General features: G+C 46.7%; 1 protein-coding gene across 1 annotated transcript; it reads left to right on the top strand.

Annotated features, from left to right (window-relative positions):
• Nucleotides 1-14991: 14991 nt before the first annotated feature.
• Tmsb10 (thymosin beta 10) lies at nucleotides 14992-16149 on the top strand. Its single transcript, XM_036182015.1, has 3 exons — nucleotides 14992-15133; nucleotides 15459-15570; nucleotides 15851-16149. Exons 2-3 carry the CDS (start codon nucleotides 15471-15473, stop codon nucleotides 15883-15885), a joined length of 135 nt encoding a protein of 44 aa, XP_036037908.1. The 5' UTR covers nucleotides 14992-15133; nucleotides 15459-15470; the 3' UTR covers nucleotides 15886-16149.
• Nucleotides 16150-26351: the final 10202 nt, after the last annotated feature.

A 26351-nucleotide genomic window follows, 5' to 3' on the forward strand; every position in this document is an offset into this window, starting at 1 on the left:
CCTTAATGGAACTCATTAGGTCACCAAAAAGACCTGACAGTAGAAGGGGGTGGGTTAGGAGAGGGGAGGGGTCGTCAGGGGTGGGAGGGGTCAGACAGGGTAATGGGGTAAATATGGTACATACCTGCATAATAATGTCATACTTAATGTATAAATAACATATGCTAATAAAATGTAAGACCATAACGATGTGTGAATCATGTATGTTTTCATTTCTAGTTCTTCAAAACAAATCCACAGCCCCTGAGTGAAACATCCAGATATGTATGTGTTATTAAATGCAGTCATCTGTGGTAGTTGGCTCACTTTTACTCATTAAAAAAAAATAATAACTCATATAAAAACCAAAAATGTTGGTGGGACAAATGGGATGGCACACCATTAATCCCAGCACTGGGGAGGCGAGCCAGGCAGATCTCTGTGAGTTCGAGGCCAGCCTGGTCTATATAGCAAGTTCCAGGCCAGACAGAGCTACATAGTGAAATCCTGTGTCAATATATTCTATATAACACTATGTTGGCTTATTTTATACCCTAAACATTTATTCATGTGGTTTATGAGCCTTCCTTTATTATTCTTGCCTTGGGCCCTGGAAATATTAAAGGCAGCAAATTGCTTAGAATAATGCAAATAAAGAGAAATATAATACTGATTCAATAATGCATAGTACATTTATATATATTATATACATATATATTAGATTTGGATGCAAATTTCTATAAGACACATAAAACGGCTTGGAACAAAACTGTTTGGGTTCAAGTTTGGCTCACTAGGTATGAGACCTTGGTTATTTGAGCTATTTTTGCCACCTTTTCTACATCTAAAAAGAAGGAAATAATAGAACTTTGTTGATTCATTTATTTGTTGTTTGATACAGGGTCTCACATAGCCTAGACTGGCCTAGAACGTGCTAATGTAGTTAAGGCTGGCCTGGAATTCCTGATCATCCTGCCTTCATCTCCAGAGTGCTGGGATTACAGATGTGCACCCCTTAGCTCAGCTGCTGGTTGAAAGATTAAAAGAGTCAATGCAGGTTGACCAGATGGCTCAGCAGGTCAAAGAATTTGCCACCAAACCTGACAACCTAAGTGTAATCTCTAGGATGAATCCACATGATGGAAGGAGAAAAACAATTCCCACAAACTGTCCTCTAACCTCCAAGCAAGTACTGTGGTACATTCTCAAACATACACAATAAATAAGGGTTTTTGGAGGGATTTTGTTTTTCAGTTTTTGAGGGTTTTTTGTTTTGTTTTGTTTTGTTTTTCAAGACAGAGTTTGTCTGTGTAGCTCTGGCTGTCCTGGAACTCACTCTGTAGACCAGGCTGGCCTCGAACTCACAGAGATCTGCCTGCCTCTGCCTCACAAGTGCAGGGATTAAAGATATGCATCACCACCACCTGTCAATAAGGGTAATTTTTTTAATTAATAAATAAATAAGACAGTATATCTGAGCACAGTACTACAGTCTGTAATCCAAGCACCCTGAAAGCTGAGGCAGGAAGAAATTTTAGTTCAAAGCCAACCTAGGCTACAGAGAAAGACCTTGTTTTCAGAAAAACCACAAATAGGCAGGGGAATGAGGAGTGAAGGACTTCTCTTGACTACATTGTGAGTCTGAGGCCAGCTGTCTTCGAAAGAGAGAAAGAGAGAAAGGAAGGAAGGAAGGAAGGAAGGAAGGAAGGAAGGAAGGGAGAGAGGGAGGGAGGAAGGAAGGAAAGAACGAGAGAGAGAGAGAGAGAGAGAGAGAGAGAGAGAGTCATAAAATTAAAAGGCAAAAATAAACCAGAAAAAAAAAATCAATATCCTGACCTAGGCTCACTTGAACAAAAGAAACAAATGAGAAAATGTGATTCCCAATGTGTGTTCCCAGAGACTCGGGATATCCGGGGCCAGTGCATAAAGGGCTCAGGAGGAAGAACAGACTCAAGTTGCTCAAACACTTACATAGGCAGAAAGCTGATAACATATCTGAGGCTGAGGAACGAAGATGATGTCTAACTGTGAGACAAAGGGATTTGGGAACAGGGTTAACAAAAAACATCCAAAATAAGACTTCCATGGTAATGATGGCACAGCTCCATAAAATTTAGTAAAGATAAATGAGTTATGTATTTATAGGTAAATCTTATATTATAAATTAAGCATTAAAAATAAAAGTAAGTAAAGGCATGCACTGCAATCCTAGCACTCAGGAGGCTGAGGTAGGAGGCTTCCCAGTTCAAGGACAGACCCTAAGGCTGCATAGACAGACCCTGTCCCAAAAACAAATAAGCAAGTCAATCCACGGAAGTGCTCAAAGCAGTGAGGGTCTCATAGCATGTATACAGTTAGCTAGCAGCATCAGTATGTGAATTCTTTACAGGGAAATGATCTGTTATCCAGGAATTACGAAGGCGGAAAGGGAAAAATGCAGAGAGTAACATTTGCAAACAAAAGAGCTAAGCAAGGCACACACATGGGATCCCAGCATTCAGGAGGCTGAGGCAGGAGGATCACAGGTTTGAAGCCAAGAACCTCTCTCAACAAGTAGGAAAAAAGAGACTAAAAATAAAAACAAAGCAGGGCTGGCAAGTGGCTTGACAGGTAATGGCATTTGTCACAAAAGCCTGGTGACCAGAATTCATCTGGGGAACTCCCCTAAAGGAGGGAGGAGAGGACCGACTCCACACAGTTCTTCCCTGACAGATATGTGTGTTCCACAGCATTCAAGCTTGCACATGTGGCTGGGCTGGAACTCACTATGTAGACCAGGCTGGCCCAGAACTTACAGAGATCCACTTACCTCTGCCCATGTCTGCCTGCCTCTGCCTGCTTCTGCCTCTTCAGTGCTAGGGTTAAAGGCATTCACCACCAGACTCAGCAGAAATAGTGGTTTATTTATTTACTGTTTTAATCAGAAATAAAGAAAAGAAAATGCATGTGCATACATACATGCTTGTGTGACACTGGTATATATATATTTATATACACACATATATATATACATACATACATATTCAACTATCTCTGAATATCATGCCTGAGAAATCAATCACAATGACAGCTTCTAGGGAGAAAAAAACAGAACTGGGGTTGGTGGTGGGCAAAAGACTACCCACTGAGGGTTACAGTGACTTTGGCTTTGCAACAAGTCACACATGCACACACTCCCCAGACTCAGTGGCTTAAGAGCTGGGGACATGGCTCATTGAGTAAGAGACAGGGGGATCTGCAGAGCTCACTGGCCGGCCAGCCTAGCCAAAAGGACAAGCTTCTGCAGAACAGCAACAGACCCTGTCTCAAAACAAGGCAGAAGGCAAGAGGAAGTCGTCCACCTTGCATCCTGCTCTGGTCTCTTTGTGTGTGCCACAGGCACATACACTTGCAATACTCACATATGTGCATACACACACAGAGAGACAGAGAGACAGAGCGAGAAAGAGAGAGAGAGAGAACACATGCATAAGCACAGGCACACACACCACAAAAACAAAACCACATTCAGGGCTTCTGAGGCTCAGGAGGCCAGAGGGAGCCTGCCAGAGACAGCTTATCTCTGCTCTGTGACGTCTATGCTCCTACTGGTTTGTTGGGTTTTTTGTTTTTTTATTAACCAGAAATAAGTAAAATAAGACAAAATGAATGCGTGTGTGTGTGTGTGTGTGTGTGTGTGTGTGTGTGTGTTCACTGTATTACCCACAAGCCTATGCACTCAGAAGGATCTTGGTGGAATAAATAAAAAGAATGACAAACTTCATTTTCTCTACTTTCCTTCTACTCATCAATTCCTGATACTCTATATTGGTGGTTCTCAACCTGTGGGTCACACAGGACCCTTCAGGGGGTTGAAAGACTTTTTCATAGGGATTGCCTAGACTACCAGAAAACACAGATATTTACATTATAATTTATAACAGTAGCAAAACTACAGCGATAAGGCAGCAATGAAATGATTTTATGGCTGGGGTCACCACAACCTGAGGAACTATATAAAAGGGTCGCAGCATTAGGAAGGTTGAGAACCTCTGCTGTACATCCTTCCTTCCTCCCTGGTACCAGAGCACAGAGCCTGAAGGTCACAGCCTAGAACAAAGCCTCCTCTGTTTTCAAGTGACACATCTTGTATCATTCTGACTTTGCAGAGAACCATTTCTGCTTAGAGTCTGGAGCAGAAAATAGAGGGGGGATTGTCCTTGGTCAGTACTGGGACAGACTCACACAGATCCAGACAGGCAGAACCCAACAGCTGGAGAGTTAACATCCAGATGTGCACAGAGAAGGGAAGACAGGGTCTTATGTGTCTCAGGCTGGCTTTGAATTCATGTTCTCTTGCCTCTGTCCCACAAGTCTGGAACTACAGGTCTGCACCGCCTGCCTGTTTGTTGAGACAAGGTCTCCATATATAGACCTGGCCAGCCTGGAACTCTCTACCTCCACCTGGCTAGCCTCAAACTTATAGTGATCTTCCTGCTTCCTCCTCACAATGCTAGGATTACAGGCACACCCCACTTCAACTAGCTCTAAAGAAGTGGCCTCTGAGGGCTGACACTAAGTCATTGTTAGAAATGATGAATCCACTATAGCCGAGTTTGAACCACTGGTCCCAACCAACTCCTGGGTAATGAAATTAACTGCACAGATCACAAAGGACATTTTTAATGGGAAAAAAAAAATGGAGAGAAATCATCTAACACCACCAGCCACCGAGGAAACAGAGATTAAAACCATGGTTCAAAGGTTCTCTTTGACAACAACTGAAATATTTAGATGGTTTAGGACAATTAAAATAAAAAATAGGACAATATGTAGCCAAGAATGGAGGAGCTCTTAATCACTTCAAGCAAATGCAAAATAGTACAGCTACTCTGCAAAACTGTTTGGCAGATTCTTATAAAAGTAAAAATACTTACCATATGATCCAAGAAATGAAAGCCTGTCCACACATACAGATGTATCAATTACGCAGAGGTTCATCGCAGCTTTAGTTTGAAAGCCCAAGCTGGAAATAGTCAAAATGCCCTTGAGGAGGTGGTATATCCATACCATGGGAAAGGAATACTATCCAGGAATAAAAATGAATGAAATACTGGGTATGGTAGTTCACATCTATAATCCCAACCTGCAGGAAGCTGAGGCAGGAGGAGCTCAGATTGAGCCGAGCCTGGACTACACAAGAGCCCATGTTGAAAAGTAAATGAAAATGAATCTGATATATTCAACAATGTGGATGGGCCCTGTGACGGCTGGCGTTAACTGTCAACTTGATGGGATCGAGAATTACCTAGGAGGGACTGGAGAGGGCTCAGCAGTTAGGAGTGCAAACTGCTTGTGCAAAGGATGGGGGATGGTGGGGGAGAGTCCAAGCCAACACCTCTGGCATCCTAAGCATCAGCACACACTGGTGTGCACATACCCACACAAAGATACACACACACACACAACTAAAAATAGTATAGTAAGTCTTTAAAAACTTTTTAAAAACATGAATCACCCAAGAGACAAACCTTCAGGAGCACCTGTGGCCTGCCTTGTAAGGGATGTTATTGAATAGGTTAATTGATGAGGCTCCACCTTCTCTGTGGGTGTGGCCATTCCCTGGGTTAGGGGTCTTGGACTGCACCAAATAGAGAGAGTGAGTTGAGCACCAGCATCCATTGTCCTCTGCTTCCTGATTGTGGATGTGACGTGACCAGCTGCTTCAAGGCCCTTCAGCCTTAACTTCCCTGTCGTGATGAACTGTGTCCCAGAACTGTGAGCTGAAGTAAATCCACTCTCCCTTAATTTGCTTCTGTCAGAGTATTTTATCCAGCAACAGGACAAGAAACAGACCGTAAGGACACAATGGAGCAGGAGAAGCCAGTCTCAAAGGAATCCACACTATTGTGCTCGTGTGTAATAGTCTTAAAAAGACAGTATTTCAAGAGGTGGAGAACATCTTAGTGGCTGCTGGGGTTATAGGGAGGTGATTTAAGCTTAAAGGGATGGCATGAAAGCCCCTGGGGGTGATGGGGTAGCTCTGTGTCTGGACCATGGTGGTGGTGGACAGTGAATTCTTCACTGTGACCACACCTATGATAAAACTACACAGAACTGCACACTCGTGGACACAAGTGAGTGTGTGTAACATCGGTGAGAGCTGGAAAGAGTCTGTCATGGATTGCACAAGTGGGCTTTGATACTGCGTTAGAGTTTTGTGATTAGGGGAAACTGAAGAAAAGGTAGAGGAGACCTCATTAGATTCTTCTCTACAGTTTCCCATAAGTCTGTAATTACGTCAAGATAAAAGATGTAAAAACCGAAAAGGGAATAAGGCAGAGGTCAGAGTGGCAACTTCATTTCATTTGTGCTCATGTGAGCTTGGTATCACCCTGGGAAATGTCCTTAATGTTCTTCTTGGGATGAGATTTAAAAAAAAAAAAAGCTTGAAACTTACTGTCTGATATCGAGTCTGGCTCCGAGGCTGTAGGGGCTGGAGACGCGTGAGGTCCTGCAGCCTTGCTCATCAAAACTGCTGTCACTCACCTTACTCACGTCCTGGTTAAAGCTAAAGCTATGGCAAGTGTTCAGAGTGTTTCATCCATCAGCAAGCATGCTCTTGGGGCTGGTGAAGAGCTCAGCAGTTAAGAGCTCACACTGCTCTTGCACAGGGCTCACGCTTGATAGCAGCACCCACACAGTGGTTCACAACAGTCTCTAACTGGAGCTCGTTCTGGTCTCCGTGGGCACCAGGCCCACAAGTGGTACACAGAGAGACGTGCAGGCAAAGCACCTTTCCAACAGGGACGGCCTAGAATGGCAGGCGCCCTTACCAGATGCAGAGAGCAGTCTTTAAACCTAACACAAGCCCTTCCTCCCTGTCCTCTTTGGCTGAATAATCAGGAGGGCTCAGTCTCACACCTCATCTATTGTCTTTGCTACTGCTTCTTATGTTTGTCTTTTTCTCAACAGACTATGCACATGTTCGTCTACTTTCTTTTTTGAAACAGGGTTTAGAGACAGTGGATAGCCCTGGCTATCCTGGGATTCACTCTGTAGACCAGGCTGACCTCAACACAGAGATCCCCCTGCCTCTGTCTCCCAAGTGCTGGGATTAAAGGCATGCACCAGCTCATTTGTGTATTTTACGTCATGTTTGTGCTAACGCTTTACCGGGAACACAATTTTGTCAGGTCTGCATGGCATCAGGCAAATGCAGCTGTTGGTAATTTTCTAATCCAGACTTCTGGGTTGGGTTGAGTTAGTTAGCCAGACTAACAGAGTTTGGTTAAGGAGAAATAACTAGGCTAGCAGACTCAATCATGCTGCAGTATTTTCTGTTTTTTTCTATTTGGATCTCAGGGGGCTGAAGGCACTTCTGTCTATCAACTATTAGATTTTACTTCTTACAACATTGGCTTTGACTATCTTTTCTTCCCCACAACTTTTCCACTTATTTTAGTTTTGTTTGTTTGTTTTAAATTATGTGTCTGTCTGTGTCTGTGTCTAGGCATGTACACCTGTGTGCAGCTGCCCCTGGGTCCCAGGAGAGGATGTCAAATGCCCTGGAACTGGAGGTACAGGAGGTTGTGAGCTGCCCGATGCAGATGTGGGGACTGAGCTCAGATCCTCTGGAAGAGCAACACACCATCACCTCTCCCTTTTTAGTGTTTTCTCTTGTTTTGATTTCAGAGCCGAGTATTGAACCTCGCACCTCACACACATGCTTGGCGAGCACTGTGGCACTGAGCGATATCCCCAACCTTCCATTTTTTCTTTATTGTGGTAAAATAGACATAATACAAATTTTATCATTTTAACTATTTCCAGGTATAAGGTTCAAGGGCATTAAGTGTATGCTGATGGGCAACCATCACAATTTTCCTCTAATTTTATACCGTGAAATAAGAAGTCCCTATATTAGTTACTTTTCTCCTTGTTATGGCAAAATCACACACACACACACACACACACACACACACACACACACACACACACCCCACACCACACCACACCACACACAAAAAGCACTTGAAGTTGTTAGGCCTTATTTGGCTCACATCTGAGGGTTCAGTCCATCGTGGTGGGAAAGGCATGGCTGCAGGAACATGAACAGCTTGTTAAATTGTATCCATAGTCCAGAAGCAGCAAGACTAATGCTACAACGCTAATGCTCAGCTGGCTTTCTCCACTCGCCCCTTCGATTCAGCCCAGGCTCCCATCCCATAGCATGGGACCATCCACACTCAGAGTGACGGTTACTCTCCAGCTAACCTGTCTGGAAACAGCCTCACAGTGGACATGCCCAGTCTCCTAGGTGATTCTAAATGCAGTCAAGTTAACAGTGAGGAATAACCATGGCACTCCCTGGGACCGGGGATATAGCTCAGTGGCCGAGTACTTGTTTGAGCACAAATGTCTAGGGTAGACCCACAGCATAAACAAACAAGCACTCTTTATCCTCTCTTCCCCCAGCCACTGTTCCACTCTGCATGTTTTCCCTCTCCTTTTGCCACTGGAATAACTTATCTGTTATTGGATACTAAATTATCCTAAAAAACTGCAACATAAAACAGCAAAGTTGATCTGTCTTCCCAGTTTGGGGGAGCAGTTAGGCTAGATGGTTCTGGCCCAGGCCCCTGGAGTGCATGTGATTTGTCATGAGTTTTCAATCATCTGAGGAGTCTCCTGGGGCCAGAAACTACACTACCTCGTTTACATCAGCAAGCCTCAGCTCCTCAGCGGCTACTGGACACTTACATTCTTTGTCACACAGACCTCTCCAAAGGGCTGCTCATATCATTGGCAATTGTCCTTCTTCATAATGGGGGGTGGAGATAACACACATCAGATGCCCATATGGAAATAGGACTTCATCTAAAGAATGACAGCTCTCCTGACTCTGAGGGCATAGGCATAAGGGAGCTGGCGGATGGGAGTGGCCCCGGTGGCCTGGAATGACCAACTCCGCTGCCACCCAGGCCCACGGTCGGGCCTTGTGGTGGCCCACTGCCGTGGTCCACTGTAGCATCTACCCCATCTAGGACCTGCTGGAGCCTGTGAAGGGACTGGTCCTGTGGAATGATAACCGCAGGATCTTCATGACTTGGGGCGGCTGTGGGATATTCCAGAGGAGTTTGGGTGAGGATCCAGTGATAATGGTGTGCCAGAAACCAGAGGCCTTGAACCAGACCAGTGCCTCACTGCAATGAACATTTGCTAGCAAAGCTGACTAGACAAATGGGTACCGGGACAAATGAAGGGCTTTTGGAGAGGCGGGAAGGATGGAGGAGCAAAGAGTGTTTTTTGTTGTTCTGTTTTTGTTCTTGAGTTTTGTTTGTTTGTCTCTTTATGTTTGTGTTTGTTTGCTTGTTTTGTTTTGTTTTTTTATTTTATTTACTGGAGAGGCTACTTCAGCAGGGAGGGGAGGATATGGGGGAAGGATTGGAAAGTGAGTAGAATTGGGTTGCAGGATGTGAAATTCCCAAAGATTCAATAAAGAAATTATGTTTACCAAAAAAAAAAAAAAAAAAAAAGACAGCTCTCTCCTCACAGTACTGTTATCACCGATGCTCAGGGTCTCCTTACTCCAAGAATTAAAAAAAAAAAGCCCACACTGAATGCAAAGTATGGAAAAAGCTTTATTCAAAGCAAAGCTACATCACAGGCCAGAATCCACTACAAAAGAGCAGTGGGCCTTACATTAGCAAGGAAGTGCTCAAGGGTCCGAGTGTTTACTGAGGGCTTGCCTGGAAGGATCCGGGAGAAGGAGGAACTTGATTCCTACTGGGCATAATGAGAATGGTCCTGTCCTGATTGATAGGTTATGTCATATAATCACTTTAAAACCATGTATGTCCTCAGAATGTGCCCGGTTTATATACATACCCAATCTGCACAGGCACAAGATTGCAGCTATATCCTTGAGATACTAAAAGGAAAGTCCTTGACAAGTGTGGTGGGTATTCACCTGATAACCCAGCATTGGGTAAGCAGAGGTGGCAGTTCATGCCTGCCTGGACCACAGAGCAAGTTCAAAGCCAGCCTGGGCTATATAGCAAGACCCTGTTTCAAAAACCAAAAAACATATGACATATCTTCATATTTGGCCAGGGAGATGGCTCAGTGCATAAAGACACCAAGCCTGAGATCAATTTCAGAAGCCCACACAGGAAACGGAGAGAACCTGCTCCTACAGGTTCACAGGTATCCTCTGTGAGTATCTTCTGTGACCTCAACAGGCCTGCACATGTGTGCTCAAGCACACACACACACACACACACACACACACACACACACACACACACAAATGTAATAGTTAAAGATAAAGCATATCAAGGGGGCAGAGACAGCTCAGTGGTTGTGTGTACAACACTCACAGAAATCTAGTTTGCCTCCCAGCACCCACATCAAGCAACTTTTCTAAATACTTGTAAATCTAGACGCAGGAGATCCAACACTCTCTTCTAATCTCTGGGGGTACCTGCATGAATGTGGAGCTCATAAATAACTCTTTAGAAGAAGCAGCTAAGGGCAGGGGTGTGTGCAGCTGTTCAGCCCTGCCCCTTTCTCCAGACCAGGGAACAGCAATCTGCACGGTGGGCGGGTCTTCACAACTTAATTAATGTTATCAGGATCACTTTCCATAAGCATGCCCAAAGGCCCAACTCAGGTGCTTCTGGATTCTGTCCAATTGACAGACAACGCTCACCATCAGACACAGGTTCCATCCTGGTTTGTTTCCCGTGTTTCTACTGTCCGGTGCCACACAGACGGCAAAACTAATCCCACAACGTAACACCAGCTAGAGAAGCAGCGGGCAGGTAGGTGTTTGGGCTCCTTGTGAGCGCCTCCCCCATCCTGCATAGTAAGTGAGCATGCGGCACAGAAGTCTATGCCGCTTCTCTAACAGTGCAAACAGCTGCTCTCTTTTCACTGAATGCCTCGAATCAGAGAGCTCATCACTACTCCAGTGAGATCTCATTCTGACTGGGAAACTTGAGCATTCGTTCAAAAGAATGCTGACTGAGCAGTGACCATCTCAGACAATGCATTCGGCACCGGGGAAATGGTAGCAAAGAAGAGAGATGAGGTTTCTCATTTCCTGTTGTGGGATATTGAGGAAAATGAAAATAGAGCATGTTTAGTTACACGCTGGCTAGAGGTAGAGTCTATGAAGAAGACAAGATGAAGTACAATAAAGAGTATTGGTATAAATACAATAAATACACAATAAATGACAAGGGTATTATTACTATGTAAGGGTAGCCGAAGTATTATTACTATGTAAGGGCAGCCGAGGTTCTCTGAGGAGAAGAACATGTGAACGGCTTCTAAATGAAGGCAGAGCTAAGTCAAGAGCCCTGAAGCTGGAGTGAATGACTTCCTCGTAGTCAAAAGTAATCTAGTAGTTGGGGATGCCAGTGCTTGTCTAGCATGAAGAAGGCCCTGGGTTCAGTTCCTACCACCACATAAGCCAGGCATGCTACCATACATCTGCAATCCAGTACTTGGGATGTAGAGGCCAGAGGATCAGAAGTTCAAAGTCTTTCTTAGCTACACAGCAGATTTGACATCGACCTGGGCTACATGAGACCCTGTCCAAAATAAAGGCAGTCTGGACTCCACCCACAAGGCCATAAGTCATAGCCACCACATCCATCACTGAGCCCTTGTCTTGGCAGGGTTGATGGCCAGGCCAAAAGCCTCAACAGTGGTCCCTCAACTCAGCAGCTTTTATAAAATTACCATTCTGTCCATACCTTCATTCCAGTCTCTGATAAAAATGTCATATTTCAGATATGAGCTGTAGCTCAGTTGGTAGAGTACTTGCCTATCATACACAAAGCCCTGGGTTCAATCCCCAATACCAAATGAAGAGTCTAGTGTCTCCTGCTGTAACCCCAACACCACAGAGGTGAAAGCAAGGAGGCCAGAAGTTTCAGAGCACCCTCAGCTACACAGCAAGTTCCAGGCCAGCCTGAGACTGTGAAGACCCTATTTCGAAAGAAATGAAAGTTAACAAAACAAAATGCCAGGCTGGACAAGTGGGAAAAGGCTTTTCCCACCTCCCTGCCCTCCCTCCCCCGCTGGCCATCCTAAGGACCTCTGAGATCCCCACTTATTCATTCTCCAATTCCCCAGCATCCTTCTTAACAAAGAAGGTGGAAATGTGATTGTTTATGAGTCAGGCAGCCGACTCCAAGCCATCTGTGAGCAGTATCCAGTCTGTTGTAAGCAGCAGGCAGAAATGTCATCACTGATAAGAACAGCCCCAGCCGTCAGTGAACACGAAACAGGAGCCCCATTGATGGAATCATTCTCTACTGAGTGCGTCTCTCCATCACCCTCCACACTCACAACACAGCCACACACTCCATAGACACCCAGCAAATATTGATTTGAGTGTGTGTGTGTGTGTGTGTGTGTGTGTGTGTGTGTGTGAACACCGTGGATGACTCACAGGAAAACTCTCCAAATGGGACCTGGGGACCCTGACACCCCTAGGTTCTGACTTTTTTCTGCCTTGTGGTGCTCTGGTTATTTATTGTTCTGTAACAAAACATTCAGAAACTTAACAACTTGAAGCAGCTGCAATGTCTGCCTTGCTCCTGAGTTCAATTTGGCCAGGGACAGCTTGTCTCTGCTCCACTCTGGAATGCAGGCATGCAGCCTTTCCTCCCAGATGCTGGATTCCCTCCGAGCCTGGAGGCACCACCCTTGTAGGCAATGGCTCAAAGCCATGTGGTCCTTTATGACCTGGCCTCTTTAAAAAAAAAAAAAAAAAGGTTCATTTCTGCCACATTTACTGGAAGATAGTCACTTGGCCGATCCGTAGGTAAAAAATGGTAGGAGGATGGTTGAAGTACATGTGGGGATTTTAAAGTCTATTAGATTGAATGAGGCCACTAGATTGGACCATCACTTTTGCTCACTTATTTTTGGTTTGCTTTTGAGACAGGATCTCAGGTAGCCCACATTTGCCTCCAACTCACTCTGTGGCTAACACTGGCCTTGAACTCCTGATCCTCCTACCTCTACCTCCCAAGAATGAAGATTATAGGCTTCTCACTCAGCAACTCAAGCATGTTAGGCAAGCACTCTCTCAACTCAGTTACATCCCCTGCCTGGCCACAGCTGTTCAGCACAAATGCTAAAGAAGGTGTTCTGTGTCTGCAGGGGAGTCACCGAGCTGAACTCAGTAAGAACAGGGAATGTCTGCAGGTTGACGAGCTTTTGTTTGGGAATCCTGCATGCTCACTCCCCCCATCCCCCATCTACATCTCATCTCTGGGCCTATGCCTACAAGAGTCAGATTCCTTTCCTAAATAGAGGTTGGGATTGGCATTCACCTTGGGGCCAAACATTTATTCACTCACTTCAAGGAGAAGCCCAAGAAAATCAACTTATGGTTTCCATCCAACAAGGAATCAGGTGCCAATCAAAGCCTCCAGAGAGGTCCTATCTCTGAGTATCTCTGAATAGTTTCACGATCACGTTTAGCAGATCCTCCAATAAGTAAAGACTAGGTCAATCCACCCAGGCCAGCTTTTGTTTTCTCCAGGGAACAGTCAGACTAGATTTCCTGGAGTTAAGGTGAGATGTATGACTAAGTCCGAGTCAAGGAAATGAAGGCAGAAGTAAAGGAAGCCACTCCTGATCCTGGTCCATAGAGATCTACTGTGGCCCCTTACCCTCTTCTCTTTCCTGGTCCACTGTCTGCATAGAGAGGATGGAGGGGGTCCAGAGTACCAAGAGAGAGCCTGAACGCCAGAGTTACTGTGTGGTGGTGAGCACAGAGCAGGCATGGTAGTACAGGCTTTTAGCTAATCTCTGTGAGCTCAAAGCCAGCCTGGTCTACATAGTAAGTTCCAGGTCAGCCAGGGCTACATAGTGAGGCCCTGTCTAAAAGAAATAATAATTAAAAAGAAAGAAAGGAATTAGCACAGGATCTTGTTGCATAAATAAAAAAAAAAAAATGAACGTCCTTTAAAAGATTTATTTGTATTTCATGTGCATGAGTGTTTGCCTGCATGTACATATGAGTGTACACCACACACATACCTGGTGCCCAAGGAGGTCAGAAGAGGATGTTGGGATCCCCTAAAATTGGAGCTACAGAAGTCTGTGAGCCACCATGTGGATGAGCCAACTCTCCATGCCCCCAAATGAACTTTTATTACCTCAAGCCGCCTAGCAAAGATGTTTTGGTGGTTGTCTGTCTATCTGGACCATGAAGTTTGTCATTCAGGAAATGGTTCTCCTCTTCCTCTCCTATCAGTGGAATATGCTCCACTATTCCACACTGGAAAAGGGAATGGGCGGTGAGGTTTCACCCCTGGCTGAATATAATAGAACTTACTATCTAACAGGGTTACACAGGCTGAAGTGGTAACTTTCCCGGGAATGCATTATTCCATTCCCGAAATGGGTTAATAAGAAAAGCAAAGTTTGCAGGCACACTGGCTTTTTTCTTTTTCTTCTTAAAAGTCACATTCAAGGTTAAGTGAAGGAGGAAAACTACACACACCCCCCATACAGTGTTCCCAAGAGGCCACTGAGAGAGGCAACAGTGGAGCCCTCCCGGGACTCCCACCTCCACCCTTAGACAAAGCCTGAAACAGCGTGTTTTAAGAAGCACCAGCCACAAGAAAAGAGAACGGGGCTCTAGAAAGGCAAACGCAAGAGACTCGGGGCGACGCGGGCTGGGTGTCTCCCACGAGCAGGGCTGCAGCAGAGCGCGCGTGCTCGCCCGCACACCCACAGCCCCACACCACATACACACGCAACAAAACCCCGAGTCCTTCCCCGCTGCCCCTCACGCCTTTCCCGCGGGGTGAGCAGCAGGCGCCCGGGTACTGGGAGAAGGAGACGCAGCGGGGAAAGAGACCCCGGGGAGCGGGTGTTTGCCACCCCCACGCGGGAGGGCAACGGGCTCGGGGCGCGGGCCGAGCAGGGCGGAGCCCCGGCAGCCTGGAGACGCGGAGCGCCCCCACCCGACGCGCGCGCTGGCCACGCCCCTCGCGGGCTGACCACGCCCCCGCTGCGACGGGCGAGAGGCGGGGCGGGGCGCGGTGTATATAAGGCGAGGGGCGGGCGCCGCTCTTTTGTCTCTTGCTGCAGCAAGGCGAGTGGGAGCACCTGGAGCGCGAGCTCGGAACGAGACTCCACGGTGAGGCACAGCCCTGGGTTTGGGGCCTACCCTGGGTGGGGTCGGGACAGCTTGTGGCTAGCGAGCGCGTCCCCCGTGGGTTGCAACAGGCGACCCGGCGGTTTGGAACATTCCGAGGCTGGCTGGCTGGCTGGCTGGCCACGCCCTGGGACTTCGGAGGGAGGGTGTGGTGGACGAGTCCCGGGATCCTCGGCCTCCGGGCTACGGGAACGCCCCGGCCCGGGAATGCCACGTCGAGAGGCGTCCGCGGAGAGCGCGGGATCCAGGGAGCCCTGGTCACCCCCAAGCCTCAGGCTACCCACTCTCGCTTTGGTTCGCCCATCAGGGTTGTAAGAAAATGGCAGACAAGCCGGACATGGGGGAAATCGCCAGCTTCGATAAGGCCAAGCTGAAGAAAACCGAGACGCAGGAGAAGAACACCCTGCCGACCAAAGAGAGTGAGTGTTCCCCTGCCTCCAGGTTCCCACCACAGCGCTCCACCCTTCCCCGCTGTGCCAGCCCGGCATCCCCTACCCCCATCCGGCCACTATCCTCCCACCCCGAATTCTGAGAGGCCACAGCCACCCTTCCAGTTACACAAAGCACTTTGTCCCTTCCAAATCCCCTCCTTGTCCCCAGGCCTCGTGGGTGCCTCACCCACACCAGGTTGGGTGGTTGGGGGGAGGGGGGTCTGCAAGGTGGCTCCATCCTCCAATGCCCACATCCCGCCCTTTGCAGCCATTGAACAGGAAAAGAGGAGTGAAATTTCCTAAAAGCCTAGGCTGGAGGATTCCCCCACCCCACCCCACCCCGTCATCTCCGAGACCCCCTCGTGATGTGGAGGAAGAGCCACCTCCAAGATGGACGCGAGCCACAAGCTGCACTGTGAACCCGGGCACTCCGCGCCGACGCCACCGGCACGCGGGTCTCTGAAGGGGGGCCCCCCACTAATCGGACTGCCAAATTTCACCGGTTTGCCCTGGGATATTATAGAAAATTATTTGTATAATTGATGAAAATAAAACACACCTCGTGGCATGGCTGGCGTGGTCTGAATCTTTTAGTTGAGTATGCGTGGGCAGAGCGGCACTGGAGGTGAGTTGTGCCGCAGAGGCGGGTGGAGGGGGGAGTGCATCATTTTATTTTGGTTTTACGTGCTTCGCCCTAAGGTTTCCTGGGTTCTCGGTTGCTCGGCTCTTAATGCAACCCCCGTACATTTTAACCCCATTTTGAAAAATGCTGCCCCAAAGATTTGCATTTGATCAGCCCTTCAAACACCGCCGCCTCTTCCGCCCTGTAATCTCACTGCATACCAACCAGAAGCGGTGATTTAAAGTCTGAGGGGAAAGGGGGCAAAGAATCCTTCTGGAATGTTGGGAATTGGGCGAGGTCGGGGTTCGTCCCTCACAAACACACAACAAGGTTTTCCTCTAGATGATACAGAATGAGATCAAATAAAAACAAAGGCCGGATCTAGTGAAACAACCGTATGTTTTATCAGAACTTGCAAAATGGACAACAGAACTACAGCCACGGGGAACAGGCTAGGTTTGGGGGTGGGTAGTTTGGTTTGGTTTTTTTTTTTCTCCCTCCCCCACCCCCCCCCCGGACCTTCAGCGAATACCGTTCGCCTTTAGTGGGGAGTGTTAGCTGAGCTGGGAGTCTCCCAGGGGGAGTCTCCTGGGCTGAGATCTGCAGGAAGGCTGGAAGTGAGGGGAGTGTGGTCGCCTTGTGGAGGCAGAGCTAAAGGAGGTCACACCCTCCCATGACCCATGGGGAAGGGGTGGAACTAGGCCTAGTGGAGGAGGAGCCCAGGACTCCTGGGCATGAAACCGAGTTAGGATTACAGGGGTAGCCTTTTTCTGGAGGAGGGGAGGGAGAGAAACAATCGGACAGGGTTTGCTCCACATTTTTGTCTTACCCCCAAGGGACTGGATAAATGGATGAGGGCAGTTAGTTCAAATGAGGTGTATCCTCCAGCAAGAGGAAATTTAAAACCTGGTAGTGACACAAGCGTTCGGTAGATCAGGCAGGTTGGGGAGGCTCTGCCTAGTTTACATAAAGGAGCAACATGGCAGACCTACACTCAGTTCTTCTGCTGGTACCTGGAGGCCTGAATCACCTTCGAATGGGGAAGGATTCTTTTTCACTGATAGTAGTGATTCCCCTAGACACAGCTTTTGTAGAGAGACCCAGGATAGGATGGGGCTGATCAATAGTCCCATGCTTGAGTAAGAAATCTTTAGTTGATGCTCTCATAAATGGGTCTAATCTCATTAGTTCAGAAGAAGAAAAAAAAGAGAAAGAGAACCCACTGGAAACCATAACTGGCTTCACCTACTCCATCTTGGTCAAGCTAAAGCCAAGCAACTCCCATGATTCCCTTCCCTGGCACTGACTTGTTGACTCTTGTACCTTGATTGGCAGGGCCTAAGCGTGATGAACCCCCTGAGGATTCCTATGGTTTAGGGAAGCCAAACACACTCATTTCCCTCCCTGGGGCCAATCCCGGGTCCGGTGGGAAGGAAGTACTGTTAGTTTACAACTGAGGCTAATGAAGAAAGGCTGCCTACTCTGTTAGTCAACTTCGTCACTAGGAGAAACACCTGTGAGATGCAACTAGAAACGATTTGTCTCAGAAGTCCCAGTCTGCATTCTACTGACCCTACCTTGGATCTGCGGTCAGGCCCACGTCAGAGTGGGTTGCAGAGCAAAGCAAGACCTCTCACCACCACCACCACAAAAAAAAAAAAAAAAAAAAAAAAGCAAGACCTCTCACCACCAGGGAGCAAAAGAGAAAGAGGAAGGAAAAGGGGTCCCACAGTACACCTTCCATTTGGCCCCAGCTCAAAGGTTCCAGCACCTCTCAACAGTACCACTCTGAGGATCAAGCCTCCAACATGTGGAGCCTTGCTACCATCTCAAGATCCAAATTATAGGAAGAACAATATATGTACAGGTTAGGAGATATTTTTGGAGCCAGATGTGATGAGTGGTGCATACCTAGAATCTCAACACTTGGGATGTGGGGTTAGGAGGATTTGGAGTTCAAGGTCATCCTCAGCTACCCAGTGAATTCAAGATCTCCAGCGGGCGATTTGAGACCCTATCTCAAAAAAATAAAAAATAATAAGGATACTGGGATGCTTGTTTCTACAACATTTAGAGGCCATGTACGGGTACCTATCAGTGTACTGAGTCTGCAGAGTTTTGTTGTTTTGTTTTTTAAGAGCAAGTAACTGCAAAATGCTCCATGAAAGAAATGCTAGAGACCTAAGCAGTCCCCTTGGGGAAGGCAGACAAAGGAGTCGGCTGTGAGAGCGGCTGCCTTGGGGAAAGAGGAAGCATTTGAACAAGGACAAGAAGTGAGAAGGAGAGTGAGGTTTGTTCAGCAGTAGGCTCCTCCCCCACATTGACACCAGAACAGTTCGGCGAAGTGAAAGAGCAATCCCTGAATGAAAACAGAAACAACCTCAAAATGAACCCAGGAAGGAAGGTGGGTGTGTTGTATCCTGTAGTGATTTGGAGGCCACCATAGATTTGGGGGGGCAAAACAACGTGATCTGAGAAGCATGTGTGGGAAGACACAAGTCGTAGTCACCAACAGCAGCACCTACCCCGATCACTACCCTCTCCACCAAACCAACCCCGACATCACTAGCACACTAGCACTACCATAACCAACACTTACACCATGCCTGCACCTCATCCCACCCACACTATCCACACATCTGTTCCATCATCACCATCATTACCATTCCCTTCTTACTTACCACCACCACCACCACCACCACCACCACCACCACCACCATCACCACCACCATCACCACCACCACCACCACTGTCACCTTTCCCGTCACCACCCCCACTGCCATAGTCACCATCATCACATCAGTGCCATCGTTCTTGATGCCCACGGCCAGAAGAGGGTGTTGAATCCCCTGGAACTAGAGTTTAGATGATTGTGAACCGCCATGTTGTTCTGGGAATCAAACCCAAGTCTTCCGAAAGAACACCCAGTGCACTTAGCCACCAAGCCATCTCAACGGTTCCTGTTTTTACATTTCTTTTTGTGTGCGCATGTGCGTATGTACAAGAGCGTGTGGATACATGTGCCCATACTTGTACATGGAGAGACCAAAGGCCAACATGGGGCATCTTCATCTACTGCATGCTCTCTACCTTATTTGTTTGTGTTGTGGTTTGTATGTGTATGTGTTCCTGTGTGTGCTGTGTAAATATGTGTGTGTGTGAAAGTACAAGTGTGCACACAGCAGTTGTGCCAAAGTCAGAGGACAGCCTTCAGTGTCAGCCTTCAGCGGTTCACCCTGCCTGACACAGCCTCTCTTTGCTTCAGTGTAAGCCAGGTGTAGCTGAAGTTTTCTGGTCCTGTCCGGCTCCTGCGGCCCTGTGGCCACTTGGCCCCAACACACAGAGGCTTTTATATCAGGCTCACTGGCCCCACTTCGAAAGCATCTCCCGTCTCTACCTCCTGTCTCCTTGTAGGGACACACAGGAATTACAGATGCTTTGTACTACCGTATCCAGCCTGTTTGCCTGGGTTCTGGAGATCCTAACTCAAGTCATCAGGGTTGTGAAGAAAGCTCTTCATCCACAGATCCATCTCCCCAGGCCATCTCCTCCTTATATTTTGAGGCAGGATCTGTCACTTACCCTGAAACTCACCCTTTCGGCTAGATTCACTGGCCCATGGGATCTGCCTGTCCCACAGGCACTGGAGTTACAAACACATGCTACCACACACAGTTTTTTACATGGCTGCTGAGCATCTGAACTCAAGTGTTCACACCTATGCAGCAAGCACTTTACCCACTGAGCTGTCTCTCCAGCCCTTTTTAAAAAATTATGTATTTCTTTTATGTGTAGGAGTGTTTTGCCTGCCATGCATGTACATATATATACATATATATACCATGTGTATGCCTGCTGGCCTTGGAAGCAAAAAGAAGGTATCAGATCATCCCCTGAAACGGGAGTTACAGATGGATGGTGCCACCGATGGACCACTGTGGGTGGTCCTGTGTTGTGTAAGAAAGCAGGCTGAGCAAGCCAGGAGGAACAAATCAATCAGCAGCATGCCTCCATGGCTCATGCTTTTAGTTCCTGCCTCCAGGTTCCTGCCTTAAGTGCCTGCCCTGACTTCCCTCAGTGACGGAGTGTAAACTGAGAGTTGTAAGCTGAAATCAACCCTTTCTTCCCTACCTTACCTTTGGTCATGGTGTTTTTGCCACAGCAATAGAAACCAAGATAGCCCCCAAAATCTCAATGATTTACAACAACAAAAATACATACCTTGTTCATGTTGCTATCAGTTGCAACTCGGTTTCTCGTCTGCACCCCTCTTTAATTCTGAGAGGCAGGCTGAACAAGCAGGCCCTATCAGGGGCACAGCGCCAATGGAGAAGGTTACACAGGGCCACTCAGTGGTGTTTTCCTCTTCTCAGACTTAACTTCTATCCAATTACACTAAGCAAAGCAAAGCATGAAGCAAGGAACCGTCAGTCACAAGCCATCAGGCTATGGTGTCTAATTCTGTCACAGGGAGAACAGGAAATAATTGGTACCCTGGGCTGGTTTGAGTGGGAGATGTACCCAATAGGCTCATGTATTTGGACACTCAATCCCCAGCTCATGGCCCTGTTTAGGAAGGTTATGGAACCTTTAGGAGTGGAGACTTGCTGGAGGAAATCTGTCACTGAGGGGCAGGCGTTGAGGTTTTATCACCTGGGCCCATTTCCTGTTCTCTCAGCTTCCTGACTGCCAGACCAGCCTAGGTTTCTCCTGCCTGCCTCCCCCACCATGATGTACTCTATCCCTCTGGAAATACAAACCAAAATAAGCCCTTTCTTTCCTAACTTCCTTTGTATAGGGGTATTTTACTATAGCAACAGAAGAATAACTAATACAGACATATAATACTATTTATTGTATGTACCACAATGCATATACATAGAAATTTTTATAAAGTATCTTTCTTAAATCAGACACATTGGCTCACACCTGTAATTCCAACACTGTAGAGGTGGAGGCAGGAGGATTAGGAGTTTAGGTCACCTTGGCTAAATCGTGAGTTGGGATCATCCAGGGTAAATGAGACCCTGTCTCAAAAAAAAAAAAAGTTTTTAATGATTACCTTTTTAGCCAGAATGAGGCATGATGGTGCATGCCTTAAATCCCAGAACTTAGGAGGCAGAGACAGGTGGATTTCTGTGAGTTTGAGGATAGCCTGGTGCCAGGGGCTGTTATACAGAGAAGCTCTGTCTCTAAAAACAAAAAAAGAAACAAACAAACAAAATGACTATCTTTCTTTATTTCACCTTTATATTCTAATAGGAATCATTTTGATTTGTGTTTTTACAGTGTATGGATACACTGTAAAGTTATCCTTAATTTTTATTTCAAAAAAAAAGAAGTATCATCCAACATTTGAGAGATTAAGATATTTGGTCGCTGAGGGTTGATGATGGCAGACGCTTTGTTGGTGGCTGATTCAGGAGTAGGTGTGGGCTGTGACTCTAGCACAGGAGCCATGGGAGGAAGTCTGCTTGAAGGCTTCTGGGGAAACTGTCCGTAATAAAAACATACAAATACCACTGGTGAAGGATGCAGTGTTTGAACCAAGACAGTCATCTTGAAACCATTAAAGGAAATTGAGCTGAACAAAGAGGCACCGTTAAAACATGGAAAGGATGTAAGTACTGGCTGAGCCCTAGAGTCACAGTTTCCTAAAAGACCTTTCTTTGTCTTTGAACTGCTTGTGTGAATAATAAATGTCCTTGTGTCTATAGTGCTCCCGCCACACAAGTTGGAAACTGAGTTCCAATGCTGCACTTCAGTGCCCAGAAGGTGAGACACAGAATCCCTTGGAGCAAGCTGGGCAGCCAGACTAACCTTACGGACAGTGAGCTCTGGGTTCAGCTCGACAGCTTTACTCAATGAGTAAGGGAAGAAGTGATTGAGGAAGACTCCCAAATTCAACCTCAGAGTTCTACATGCACATACACACATGTGCACATGCACACAAATGAAAACATGCATACCCAAATGAGGAAGATAGATCATTTTCTCATGTTTAGAGACTCTATAGTTGGGTTTTCTGTTACAGTCATAAGAGCTCTAATACCCGCCATCAGGAATAAGAGAAATCTCACATCGGAAGCAGACTCAAACAAGGGGAAGACCAGCAGATAGATAGTGGTTGGCTGTCAGTGTCTACAGTCAGCAAGATGGTCCAGCAGGTAAAGGTGCTGCCACCAAGCTGGCAGCCAGAATTGATGCCTGGCAGCTAGAGTTCAAACCTCCGGGACCCACATGGGGAACAGAGAGAACTGGCTGCATCATGTTCTCCTCTGGCCCCGGTACATGCTGCAGCATGCACACATACACATAAATAAGCGTGATTTTAAAAACTAGGAACTAGAGAGCTGGATCGGCAGTGCTTAGTGCTCGTCCAGAGGACCTAAGTTCAGTTTCTAGTTTCTAGCACTCACATTGAGTGCCTCATCACTACCTGTAACTGCACGTCCAAGGGATCCAATGCCCTTTTCTAGCCTCTGTGAGCACTTGCACACATATGGTGCAAATGCACACACACACACACACACACACACACACACACACACACACACAGTAGTGGACAAATTTTAAGGAATTGTCTGGTGCAGGTATGGGGCCTGGAAAGTCTGAAATCTGCAGACTGAAAAACTCCAACACCAGCTTTTGCATGTTAGAATCTTTGTTATTTATTTTTTAAATATATTTATTGTTTTAATTTATATGTATGAATGTTCTGCCTACATGTACATATGTGCACTGTGTACAAGTCTGGTGCCCACGGAGATCAGAAGAGGACATCAGATCCCCTGCAACTGTAGTGAACTACCATATGCTGGGAATTGAACCCGGGTCCCCTGCAAGAGCCGCACATACCCTTAACTGCTGAGACATTGCTCTAGCCCCTTATTTATTTCTGGAAACAAGGTTTCATGCTGCAGCACTGGCAGGCCCAGAACTCACTGTCTAGCCCAGGTTGACCTCAAACTCACAATAACTCTTTTGCCTTAGACTCCTAAGTTCTGAGATGTCAGACATGAACCTCCACACCAACCTCTGCTTTCTACTGAAGTCATAAGTGCACTGTGTGTGTGTGTGTGTGTGTGTGTGTGTGTGTGTGTGTGTGTGTGTGTTTGAGGTAGCCCAGACTGTCCTCAAAACTTGCTATGTAGCTGAGGATGACACTAAACTTATCTTCCTGTCTCCACAAGTTCTGGGATTACAGTGCTAGGGACTGAACCCAGATATATGTACATGCTAGGCAACCACTAACAACTGTGCATATACTCAGCCCCTTATTATGGTCTTCACATAGGATTCCTTCTCAGAGAAATTACTTTTGCTCTTAAGGCCTCAACTGACAGGATGCCATCTTCCCACAAGCTAATCTCCTCGTGACTCACATCACCAAAACACCTCTGCAGCAGCTTCTAGACTGTGGGGGACTAAATAACTGGGCACCAGACTCTACCCAAGTAAACACGTGACATGAGCCACCGCAATGTTGAAAGGATAGTTCCTTTTTCTCCTTGCAGGCTCTAGATTTGTCTGCTTCTGGTCTGACTGGCTTGGAGAGCACAAGACAGCAGAGACCAGCTCCTGCCCACATTGGGGCCAGGAAATGTCTCACCCTGAGGACAGAAACCAAATGCTCTGGGTAGAGTGCAGCGGAGACCCAAGGCGGAAAGGAGCCTCAGGGCCACTCTGCCAGACCTTGGGTGCTGCTCCCAGACTTCTTCCTCTAGCACAGAAATAAGCTCTTAGAATTTCACTCCTTGGGCTTTTCAACTTATGTAGCTCAGCCCAATTCTATGAAGCACAAAAATCAGAAAATATAGTGTAAGGAGGGCTGTTAGACAAAGGACTAAGCAAGAAACATTCTAAAACTTTTTAACATCTGTTTATTTCTTTATTCGTGTGTGTGTGTGTGTATATGTGTGTGTGAGTGTGTATATGTGTGAGTGTGTGTATATGTGTGGGAGTGTGTATATGTGTGGGAGTGTGTATATGTGTGGGAGTGTGTATATGTGTGTGTGTGTGTGTGTGTGTGAGTGTGTGTATATGTGTGTGAGTGTGTGTACATGTTTTCATGGGTCAGCTACCCTTCCATCATTCCACCATGTGGGACTTGGGGACCAAACTTATGTCCTCAGTGTTGGCAGCAAGCGCCTTGACTTGCTGAGTCACCCTATCAGCCCTTATCTTTTTGCCATTGTTGTTGTAAGTGTGTATGTGTAGGATGGGGTGCACATATGTGGAGGTCAGAGAACAACTTTGTGCAGCTGGGTCTCTCCTTCTCACGTGGTTCCCGGGGATCCCACTCAGCCGATCAGGGCTATCATGGCAAACACCTTTGCTGAACCATCTTCACAGACCTGGAGACATTTGTAAAGGACACAATTCATGACGACAGAAATAAGACTAAAGAGAATTGGGGGTGGGGGGAATAGCTGGGAATGTTGCTCAGTTTGTAGAGTGCTTGCCTAGCATGCATGAAGCCCTGGGTTTTATCCCTAGAGCCACATAGACCAGGCATGCTGGGACATGTACAGAAGCAAGAGGATCAGACATGTGAGGTCATCCTCAACTCCAAAGCAAACTTAAACCCAGCCTAGGATACATGAGGCTAAGAGCACCGACTGCTCTCCCTGAGGTCCTGAGTTCAATCCCAGCAACCACATGGTGGCTCACAACCATCTGTAATGAGATCTGGCAGCCTCTTCTGTATACATAATAAATAAATAAATAAATATAAAAAGTTAAAAAAAATTAAAAAAAAAAAAAAAAGAAAAGAAAAGAAAAGAATCATGCCTAAATCCTGCTTTTTCTGCACAGAATCTGTCCCACCTACTCACAAGCAGGCACACACACTTTGTTAACACATAGGAGAGCGCCAGGCCCAGATGGTTTCACAGATGATTTCTTTCAAAGCTGCAAGAAAACAATAACTTCAGTACCTCAAGATTTGTTTCAGTAGCTAGCAAAGGACATATGTCTCCCATGATGATTAATCTTGGGTGTCAGCCTGACTGGAACCTTAAATCGTTAGTTCTGAGTGTGTCCTGAAGGATGCTTCCAGAGGACACCGGCATGTACTAGGGGACTGAGCTGGGAAGAACTTCACTCTGTGGAGATGGGCACCATCCATCCAGCTGTGAGCCCAGATAAAGCAAAAGAGCAGAAAACAATTGGATTCACCTCTGTAACCTCTTGAGCCAGGTCCCAACACTTCGTCAAATCACACTCAGCACCATTGTCTTCCATATTCCTACTAGGATGGCCCATTAAGCAGTGCTTAACGTATTCCACTGCTTTCCTAACCCAAATTCCTCCAAACAAAAGCAAGGTCACGCCAATCACAGCAAAACCCCACCCCTGGTACCAACTTCTGTCTTAGTTAGGGTTTCTATTGCTGTGAATAGACACCAACACCACAGCAACTCTTATAAAGGAAAACATTTGAAGTGACAGCTTATAGTTCAGAGGTTCAGTCCATTATCATCATGGAGGGGAACATGGCAGCAGGCAGACATGGTGCTGGCTCCATCTTGATCAGAAGGCAACAGGAAGTGGACCAAGACACTGGGCAGTATCTTGAGCATGTATGAGACCTCAAAGCCCACCTCTGCTGTGACACACTTTCTCCAACAGGACCATACTTAACTCCAAAAAGCTCACACCTAATAGTGCCACTCCCTATGAGATTACGGGGGCCAATTACATTCAAACTACCACAACCACATACTCCCAAGGAGAGAAAAATGCTGTCTGGTGGCTGGCCAAGGAGGTAGTCCCAGAAAAAGGTGAGCCAGGATCACAAGTCTCATTTAGCACTGTATGCCCGATGGCAGTATTTACAATTTCCCAAGGGACAGTTTCCTCTCAGACTCTAAAACAAATGGTATGCCTTGAAATTGAACAGTAGGGTGGCCCTGAATGGAGCTGTCCCAGAGGTCCCTATGGCTTATGAAAGAGAGGAAGGAAAAAAGGCCCTGCTGTCCAAGGACAGATGCCCGGGACAAAGGACACAGAAAGGCACAACATAGTAGCCAGGCATAAGATGTGTGGGACTAGGTGAGATAAGTATAGGGATACCTATGGGTGGCCCAAGGGTTAGGTAATTTTTAATATAGCTGATAGGTGTATACTTTTATTTGGGTTTTAT

Source organism: Onychomys torridus, chromosome 3 (assembly GCF_903995425.1).
Source record: "Onychomys torridus chromosome 3, mOncTor1.1, whole genome shotgun sequence".
Taxonomy (NCBI): domain Eukaryota; kingdom Metazoa; phylum Chordata; class Mammalia; order Rodentia; family Cricetidae; genus Onychomys; species Onychomys torridus.